This window comes from Xiphophorus maculatus, chromosome 12 (assembly GCF_002775205.1).
Source record: "Xiphophorus maculatus strain JP 163 A chromosome 12, X_maculatus-5.0-male, whole genome shotgun sequence".
Classification (NCBI taxonomy): domain Eukaryota; kingdom Metazoa; phylum Chordata; class Actinopteri; order Cyprinodontiformes; family Poeciliidae; genus Xiphophorus; species Xiphophorus maculatus.
The window spans coordinates 18,994,605-19,004,434 of record NC_036454.1 but is presented as its reverse complement, the minus strand read 5'-3'; the positions used below and the strand labels follow the sequence as shown (position 1 = coordinate 19,004,434).

The 9,830-nt window shown below is 39.5% G+C and overlaps 1 protein-coding gene across 1 annotated transcript; it reads right to left on the bottom strand.

The window, feature by feature from the left end:
• Positions 1-407: 407 nt before the first annotated feature.
• On the bottom strand, positions 408-9,508 carry erap2 (endoplasmic reticulum aminopeptidase 2). The gene is made up of 22 exons (XM_023344319.1): positions 9,439-9,508; positions 9,073-9,150; positions 7,505-7,863; positions 7,208-7,394; positions 6,964-7,133; positions 6,747-6,885; positions 6,535-6,669; positions 6,317-6,437; positions 6,079-6,233; positions 5,857-5,970; positions 5,639-5,770; positions 5,214-5,345; positions 4,122-4,190; positions 3,868-4,043; positions 3,688-3,767; positions 3,418-3,601; positions 3,173-3,329; positions 2,904-3,088; positions 2,044-2,205; positions 1,381-1,521; positions 1,085-1,166; positions 408-796 (listed from the first exon to the last, which is right to left on the bottom strand). The coding sequence occupies exons 3-22, from the start codon at positions 7,672-7,674 to the stop codon at positions 650-652; spliced, it is 2,838 nt and encodes a 945-aa protein (XP_023200087.1). The 5' UTR covers positions 7,675-7,863; positions 9,073-9,150; positions 9,439-9,508; the 3' UTR covers positions 408-649.
• Positions 9,509-9,830: the final 322 nt, after the last annotated feature.

The window sequence follows — 9,830 nt, the reverse complement described above, 5'->3', positions numbered from 1 at the left end:
GGGCTGACATCTAATTGGATGATTCTATCAGGGGGCGGAGCTAGAACGCCATACGTACAAATGTGCCAGAGTGGTCAATGCATTTGTTTAGCATCTGCAGGGTTTGCGTACAAACAGTGGGTTACCGACCATTTCCACCAAAACTGTGAAACAATCTACCTCTGGTGGCAGGCAGGTAATTGTAAAAATTAAATATCAATGCAGAATATAGTTTTTACACTTGTTTATGCTCAATTTAACATACATTTGATCATTTTTCATCTTTGAGCAGAACATTAATTGATATCATTCCTATTTTATGCTTTTTTTTTCAATATCACTATTTTTATAGTTTTCATCTTTAATTCGAGTGCCTTTGCTTTTAAAAGATAACCCCCAGTTAAAACAACACAAAAAGATGCAACAAGTTGTAGTGAATCCATTTATTGTCTAATTGTTAAACTTTGCTTTCTCTTTGAAACACAATGGCAACAAAATGTTCATGATACCCACAGCCTGTCATCTACCATGTGACTCTTGTACTCTAACAAAAATCATTCCAGGCATTTACAATTTTCCATTTACAAAACTGTTTCATTACCTAAAATATAGGTTTCACTTACAAAAATTCTCAAAATATTTAATGCTTTTTTTCCTCCCCAAATAGCTGTCATTTCATCTGCTCATTCAGCCAGTTTCTCAGTGTTTCCAAGTTCCTCTGAACCCAGCGAATATTCTTCTGCACATTTTCCAAGGCAAGTTGTGTTGCTCTCAGCTGAGAAGCCTGCTCTTTGATGGATTCAAAAAACAACTGCACCTAAGGGACAAAACACATATAGACACAAATTACTTAAATAAGTAGCTTCACACCAAGTTTTCAGCTTAATTTATGTTCAAGAATTATACTCAAGAGAGGCTCAACAAGTTCTAGCAGGGACCAGTCCAAGTAAATGCTTTCCCACAGAATGACCAATTTCTAACTGGAATTGCTTTGTATCTGAAGTCAATTTAACATGAAAATCTGCATAAAGTAATAATAAAAAATAAAATAATAATCTTTAAAATAAAGCTATCGCATTCTATAATACACAAAGGTATAATTTACTTGAGTGAGCTCCTCTGGAGATGAAAACTGCCCTGTGGTCCCAACAATCATGGTCCTGATGCAGGTGGAGCCTAACTGAAACCTGTATATAAGAAAGAAAGGAGAAATGTTTCAGAAATCCAAAAACTTAAGACTAATAAACTCAGGTATGCTCCAGCAAATAATGGACTGTACTGCAGACGGGTTTAGAGATCATTCATCTGAGATGCTTGATGGGCAACAAGCAGTTCCTAAAAAAAAAAAACAAGAGGGGCACCTTGATGGCATCACATGTTTTGAAAATGAGTCATACTGACTTTTCAACCAATGTGTCCCAGTTCTGTTTGACAAAGTTCCAGGCGAGATAATGTCCCTTCGGATTACGGGCCACCATCCAAACAACACGAGACAGGTCCTGTGATCGGATCACTTCTCCTTCCAGACCCATTGCCAGCAGTCTGCAAAATAAATAACACAAGACCAGCATTTATGACACCAAGCCTTACTTAACGTTTGTGTATTCTAAAGCAGAGCTCCCTGGTCCTCAGGGCCCACTGTCTTGCATGTTTTAGGTCAGGGGTTTTCAAATCCAAATTCTATATCCTGAATCAAATGACTGAATTACCTCCTTGGCATGCAGTTAGTTCTCTGGAGTCCTGGTAATCTGATAATTTGGCTGAGGTGTTTTAACGCAGAAACACATCTGAAAGCTGTAGGACACCAACCCTCAAAATCTGGTTTTAGGTGTTTCCTTGTTGCTGCAGACAAGGCACACCGCTAAGGAGGTAATTCAATCATTTGAGGCAGGTGTGCTGGAGCAGGAACACATCTAAGACATGCAGGTAAGTGGACCCTGATGACCAGGGTTCGGGACCACTGATATAAACCTAAGCAGATGCACAGTGATAGGCATAATTATTTTGCCACATGATGGCAGCACAATCAGTTAAAAAAAAAAGCAAGAAAAAGCCATCCAGCACCTTTGCAGCTTGTCTGTGTCTTTGGTCGTTGCCAAAGCAAAGAGGATCATATTTTTCTGGGCTTCAGAGAGGGAAATCTTGTACGTATTTAGGAGCGAGGTCCAGCCATGGTCATCCTGAGCTCCTACTGAGAACACCGTCTCTGCCACATCTGTAGGTAAGCTTTAGTGAACAAAAGCACAGACAGTTAAGTTAGAGACTGAAGTGACTTTGAATTTAACATGATTGTCAAGCAGAAGAAACTCAAACAGCCACTTGTTAATACTAATATCTGCCGAGTACCATATTTGAATGCAAACGTATCAACCCAGAAGCAGTGAATATTGAGGAGCTGTGACCCTAACAGGTGCAAATCCAGTCAGGTAAGAAGAGGAAGCCGAGGCTGCAATTATATGCAAAACTGGGCAATAATAGATTGGAAGCCTAGTCCAATGAGTGTTAGATTTAGCTGAAATGTTCAGATTTTAGGGCCATAATTTGTCATGAACAACATGAAAGCATGTTGTTTTATGTTCCATTCTATCTTGTGTCGACTATTAAGGTTGCCAACCTGAATATTGTTGCTGTCCATACATCTTTAACACATATACTGCACCATGTCACCATCCTCAAACCTCTCAAACTAACAACATGACATTAAGGTCACTGTTCTCCCTGAGCCGCAGCAGTCACCAGATCTCACTCCTACAGAGCACCTTTAGTAGTGGAAAAGGAGATTCACATCACGCATATGCAACCCACAAATCCAGAGCAAATGTGATAAAGTGTCATGTCAATATGGACCAAAATCTCTGAGAAATTCTTAATAAAGTGAGTGGTGTGTATAGAATAGCATTTGTTATAGTTCAACTCAAACAGACTTTAATGTTCCGTTGGAACGGAGCCAGTCTTTGAAATGTTGGTTTGCACGCTCCAGACAGGGCGGGTATTCCAGGTGACAAGCCAGAGACAGGACCTCCGACCTCAGGCGTCGCTCAGACACTGTGCCGCTGTCACTCCATGTCTGCTGGTCGATGACGGCACGGAAAAACTGCAGGATGTACTTCTGCTCAGAGACAGGAAAACAGTCACATTCAGATAATGTTTGATGACAAAGTTTAGGAAATACTTTTATGTTTTGCTCTCTTACTTCCAGGTTTTTAGTTAAAGTGAGCTCATCTCTCTTCTCGATAATGTGGTAGAAAACTTCCAGATAAGCCAGTCCTTCGAGGAGAGGCACTGTGTGTTTCTCGACTTGTAGATAACCAATCAGGTCCAAAGCTTTATTAAGTGGGAGATGCCCCGCTCTTTACAAAGATAGAAAACAAACATTTTTAGTTTTTTGCAAGCATACAGTATTTTTATTATTTAAAATGTGCAAACTTTCTTCCTTACGTGACCAGCTGAAATGCATTGTGTATCAAGTGAGTCCTGTCCTTGTAGCTCAGAGCTGTGTGATTTTCCCGCAGTAGTTTAGCCATCACATCCCAACCATCATCAGCATAATGAACCACGTAATAGCCGGTCATATCTGAGTTTATTTTCACCCAGCTGGCTTCTTCTCCAATGTGTACACTGTCTATATAACAAGAGGAAGTATTGAGTAATTACAAAGTAAAATTAAAACCAACAGAATTTCAAATTGGATGCTTTTTTATCTCCTACCTGTGGGAGAAGTCATCATATGTCTGTGGATGGTGCTGGAAATATCAGTCTTGTACGTCAGAGGAATATGCCAAAGGAACCTATTAAAAAAAATGCATGTAAACCTCAAATTGTGTTCATTTTACAAAATAAACCCAAACTGAGAACAGCACATTAAGCTACAAATAGTTATAAAGTTACCCTTGTTGTACAGCTTGCCACTGAGGATCAGAGGGAAGAACTGTCCTCAGAAATCGATCCTGTCGAAGAAGCAGTCGAGGCCCCTTCCTCGTTACAGTAACTAGAGGAATCCCTTTCTGTAAAGTCCAAGTGTTCATCATGGCTGTCAGGTTGAGGTGTTCCCCTGCAAACAGATACTGTAGGAGGACATAAACTGTCAGTTCCAGCAAACACAATATTGTGTAAATGTTGTAACATCAGGATGTTTTACTCACTGCATTCTTGGAGGCCTGGTCACTGCTGTAACAGTGTTTGCTTGAGGTGAAGTCATCTTCTGAACATGTCTGGAAAATGATGGAGAAGATTTCTGTTTTTTATGACATATCTCACTTTGGATGGAGATAATTTGAATAACATTGCCAGTGTCTTACAAACACTACAATAACACAAAATCTTAAAGTATTTGCTTGTCTACTTTCTAGTGGAAATATCTTAGTACACTTTCAATAAGACAAAACTTATAAGAAACTCTTCAACAAGATATAGGAGCTTGCTTTAAGTCTGTAATTTATTAACATGGATTAAAAAAGTGCCACTTTCACTGGAAGATTTTTTTCCATTTATAACAGAAAAATGTATTGTTTTAATGACAAAATCTGCCACTGAAATTGAAATAAAAAATAACATTTGTAAATCATGTAGACTGAAATATGTCCCTCTGTTGGTTGATGAAAATGTTATATGCAAATTCACACCCAGAGTTACCACAATGTCGGGAGAAGTTGGTAAATATGAGAAATATTTTGAAGGCACACTATTAATGTCTTCAGAGACGTTCATGTTGCCACCTGCTTTAATGCATTTCAATATCACCACTGACGCTAACCTTTGAGCTTCTATTTAGCTCACAACTAGTAGATTCTAGTCCAAAGAAGGAATTTCTACTCTTCTTAAATGCTTGCAAATCCAAGATGGTTTTTGATTTACATCAGTGTTTTCCACATTTTTTTCAAAATCAAGCTGTACTTTGATGCCATGTACAGACAATGCAACATCAGTGCAGTTGAGACACACAATCTTCTTAAGAATTTTTTTTATTTTTTTGTAGTTTAATCAAGTGCTTTGCTTTAGTAAACAAAAAAAATGAGTGGTAGCAGTACCTTGGATTTCATCCTAACTATTGAATGTATGTATGATTTTTTTCTACATGAAGAAGAAAACTGCAAAAGCAGAATTGAAAATCTAAACTTGTCCTCTTGTAACTATAAAATGACACAGACACACAGCATTGCTTCATAAAGGTGATTGTTTAGCAAGCTGTTCCTTAAGATCACAGAATAAAAGAGAAAAAAAACATGGCGCCTTACGTTAGATAGACTGTCCCACAGGTCCTGATTTTGGGCATTTCCATAGCTGAACTTGCGAAGGTATCGCACTATCCCGCTCTGAAACACCTCCTCAGTCAGGAAGTGCCGCAGCATATGCAGGACACATGCTCCCTGAAGAGTTTAGACATTAAATATGAGATTTCATGACACGCCAAGCCTGAAATTGTGTAGATGTTCTGTTTTCTCAAAGTATGTACAAAGTGTTTTTGTAACAAATACAATCATGTTAATAATTTTACTGTTATGTTCAAATCATTTGAACATTTTAACTCAAAATAGTTGCCTTAATAGTTGCAAATTAAGGCAACTATATGTGATGAAAATTATTACTTTGTTATTTTTGTGTTTGCCACATCCTCAACTCTGGGCTCTTATGAATTGTGACCTAAACAGAGAGATCGTACCTTGTCATAGGAAACGGTGTCAAACATTTCTTCGATCTGAGTAGGGCTCTCTGCTGGGCTCGAGATAGGCCGAGAAGAGTTTAAAGAATCAAGACCAATTGCTACAAAACAAGTGTGCAGTAGATACTCGTCCTGCCAGAACAAGTTAGATAACATGAATATCAATCTTATTTTTAGGGACCTATTGTGGTCTATTAGTCAAGAATTAAAAAAATTACCACTTTGAGAATTGGGTAGGTGGCCTCCACTGAAATATACTCCATGTATCTGGCAAATCCTTCATTCAACCAGAGATCGTTCCACCAGTCCATGGTCACCAAGTTCCCAAACCACTGCAGGGCAAACCACTAAATTTAATTTCAAATTCCTTGTCCAAATCTAGCTAAGAAATTTAGACAATGATTCTTATGTATCATTGATCTGCACTTTTATGTTCTCACCTGATGGGCAAGTTCATGACCAATAACCATAGTAACCCAGAGTTTATCAGAAATGGAGGATGTGAGAGGATCATAGAGAAGACTGGTCTCTCTGTAGGTGGTCAGGCCCCAGTTCTCCATTGCACCAACCTGAAAATCTGGAATGGCAATCAAATCTGGAAGAGAAAACAATATGTAATAATGAACAAAAGTAACAGATTATACATAAGAAATAAGAAAAGGAATTATTATTGGTTACCTTGTTTGGGCAAAGGATAACGAATGTTGAAGTACTCCTCATAGAAATCCAGCATTTTTACAGCAACCTCCAAAGCATAGTGGGTTTGCATCCACTTCTCAGGCGCAGCATAGATGGAAACCTACAATGAAATCAAAACCAACTGTTGAACCAGAATTCAAGGTTGAGACAGTTCAAGCAAAAAGAAAAGTGACAGCAGGGTAGAGGATCATGAAGACCTTCACTCCAGACGAAGTTGTTGCACTGACAGACTTGAAGTCACAAACGATGAAAGCTACAAGGTACGTGCTCATTGTTACGCTTGGGGCGAACTGATCTTCAAGAAGGTCACCATTCAGTTGTACTGTCTTGATCTGAAACCCAGGAGAACTTTGAGGTCTTTTATCCATCAATCAACATCTGCAACATTTTTCAAAGATTCAGCACTCACTACTGGCATGTTGGAGAGAGAAATATACTCCGGGCTCCTTATAATCCTCACAGAGAAATTGGCTTTGAAGCTCGGTTCGTCAAAACAAGGAAATGCCATTCGAGCACTTGTGGGTTCAAAGTGAGTGGAAGCTAGGTATCTGAAAATAGATTGTTGCAGACAGTGTGTGCTGGCTACGTTTTCCAATGATGCTGAGAAACAGAAAACCTATTCTCACCTGGTCTCGCCTTTACTGGTCCTGTAGGTGCTTTTATAGAAACCGTAAAATCCCTCTGCTAGCTCTGCTTCAAACTCTATGTACAAGAAATACTTCTGGCCGCTGCTGAGAACCCGTGGAGAAAAAATGCCTATTTGCTCGTGGGAAGGGTTGTGAAGAACTGGAAGATCCTAAAACAGCAGAAGATTGTTAAGCCAACAGGAGTTAGTAAATAAAATGTATCCTCCCTTATATTTCCAACTACCTGATCAGACAGATGATTAAGATTCTGGTCTAAAATTGTGGCCTTTGAGATTTGAAGACCCTTGCTGTGTAGAACAACCCAGTTTGTATTGTTCTGGACATCGATCTGGATCTGCACAGTGCCAGTGAAGCTGAGAGTTGTGAGGTTGGGGTGCAGAAGCAGGTGGTAGTGAAGAGGAACAATGTACCTGAGGCACAGAAACATGACAGCTAATTAGTGAGTTAGTCAAAATACGGATGTTTTGTTTTTTTCCCCATCTGTTTCTGTAGTGTGGCGATAAAAAAATGTAGAGCCTACCTTGGCAGGCGAAGACGGCTCCAGGGGAAGGACAGATTACCATCACCCAGAGGAGATGGTTCTGCCGTGGGACTGGGGGGACTCGCTACCTGCTGTGAGCTCTGAGAGGCCTGAGACCCAACCAGATGAATATTGAAAGCCAGCAGCACTAAAAGCCTGACTGGAATCATTGTTAAGGGAATGTTTGTGAACGAAATTGATTAAAATGATGCCAACCCGTTTGACAGGTCGACTCTTAGCTCTGAACTCATTTAATCATAACCCGAACAATGGAGTCAACCACGGGAAGGACCACCCAACATCAATGGTTGATGAAATGGAAATAAAATGGCCAATCCTCTGGGGTTCTTCTCCTGAACCTGAAAGACACAAACAATGGAAGAAAAAGTAAAAAACATCTCTTGAAATAAAATGTATCTGTGCATATATTAATTTTACTGTCGTAACAAACCTCTCTTCTCTGAGGACTTCAGACTATTTTAGAGGAGGTTCAGTGAACTGAAATTCAGATTGTATAGATACAAATAGCTACATTTATGAACAAGTTTATGGAAAATGTATCAAACTGTTCTAGAGTAGGATACACTGTGGCAAAGCTCCTGCTCCACCAAAGAAAGAACAGAATTGATTTTGTGTTTTTCCTTCCTGCAAAAAAACTCCTGGCTCAGTGTTTACATGTTTAGCTGTCTTTCTTTCCTTGTCAGAGAAATTTACATAGCTACTGCTGCCGTTAACTGTACACAGTCTTTCCTTCAAAAGAAAATCACTCATTCTGTTTTTGCATCTTGTTCCTTTCTCCTTAACCCGCAGTCAGACATGGAGCATGGCTCTGTGTTGAACTTTATTCTACTGGAGAGTACTTCCTGCTAAAAGATAATGTTCCTCTCCATTATCTCCACATATTTGCTTCGGATTACTTTATGATCTGCCCTGGACCGTGTCGTAAATTGGTCTATGGGACTGGATTATGTTTGAATAAATTAGGCAATTTTAATGCACCAAACTATTTTTTGTGTGTAAGACTGGATGTGACTTGGCCTGATTTGTCTTCAAGTGACATTACAAAAAAATAAACAAAACATAACTTAACTATGGTGCCATAAACATATGAGTATTCGATATTTTTGTTTACTTTGGACACTTGTGTAGCTATGAAACAAATTTCTGAGTGCCCAAAATAAGTAGACTAAATTATTCTCTTGGAGCAGGTGGAAAAAAACTGCTAAGAATAACTGGGCCGTACTGAGCACATGCTCAGTTAATTATGGCACATAGAGCTCGGCTGAAAAACAGACCATAGCCAGTCTCTTCCTTTAAGAGATTCAAACATGTGAGCAAAAACGAACCATGTGGTCAGAAACAAAGAAGAGGACGGAGCAAGGGGGAAGAAGGTGACAGCAGCTGCCGGAACAGACTTAAAGCTGCACTGTACCAAACTTACTATTTAAAGCTATCAGTTACAGCCTCTGATATTTCCACAGCCTGAATACATTTTTAGGATTGAGCTAGAACTTGTCTCTGCTCCTGCTGCAGGAGATTTGTAGAATTACCAAAAAAAAAAGCATTACCTTGATCAGTTTAGCTTCATCATGCTTCCTTGATGCTCCTGCTGTTCAGTTTCACTTTCTCTTCTAAGATGCCGCCCACTGAAAATAAAAGAACTGCTTATATGAGTGTGTGTGTGTGTGTGTGTGTGTGTGTGTGTGTGTGTGTGTGTGTGTGTGTGTGTGTGTGTGTGTGTGTGTGTGTGTGTGTGTGTGTGTGTGTGTGTGTGTGTGAAGAGATAGAGGAGTTTTAGATGTAAGGATATAGGCAACAATGTTTTCTTATAAATTAAAAATTGTTGTGGAAAGAAGCCAAATTAATTATGTGTTCATATTTATTGCTCTGCAGACTGGTGTGTGTGTGTGCAGGTGTTACTGATATTATCTCACCTCAGATGTAACAGCCAAACGCAGGCGGTTGTCCAGGTGTTTCAGTATTATTCCTAATGCCTTCTTCTCACTTTGCTGTAGCTTAATGAATCCTAACACCGCTTGACATGTTTAACTTGTGTTATATTGTCTTTCTCCTTTCCTCCGTCTGTATTTCTGGGTGTTGGGGTTTGTGGGTGTGGGTGTGTTGGGATGGTGTATGGAGTTTCCATTGTTAGTATAAGGTCACAACAATGAGACATGCCAATCCCCCACAATGCAACGCTCCTGGCAAAGCCCTCTTTTAATGCACCCGCACACAAGGCACACAAACACGCACAAACTCACGCCTACAGAAAGCAGTGACCAGGGCTCATAAAAGTCAGATTGACTACAGGTTAGAAATGACTGAG

Coding starts and splice junctions, on each gene's coding strand:
- erap2 (XM_023344319.1), bottom strand. CDS start 7,674: ATGATTCCAGTCAGGCTTTTAGTGCTGCTGGCTTTCAATATTCATCTG. Junction 7,395..7,504: donor AGCCGTCTTCGCCTGCCAAG/GTAGGCTCTACA, acceptor TCTGTGCCTCAG/GTACATTGTTCCTCTTCACT. Junction 5,346..5,638: donor ACACCGTTTCCTATGACAAG/GTACGATCTCTC, acceptor TAAACTCTTCAG/GGAGCATGTGTCCTGCATAT.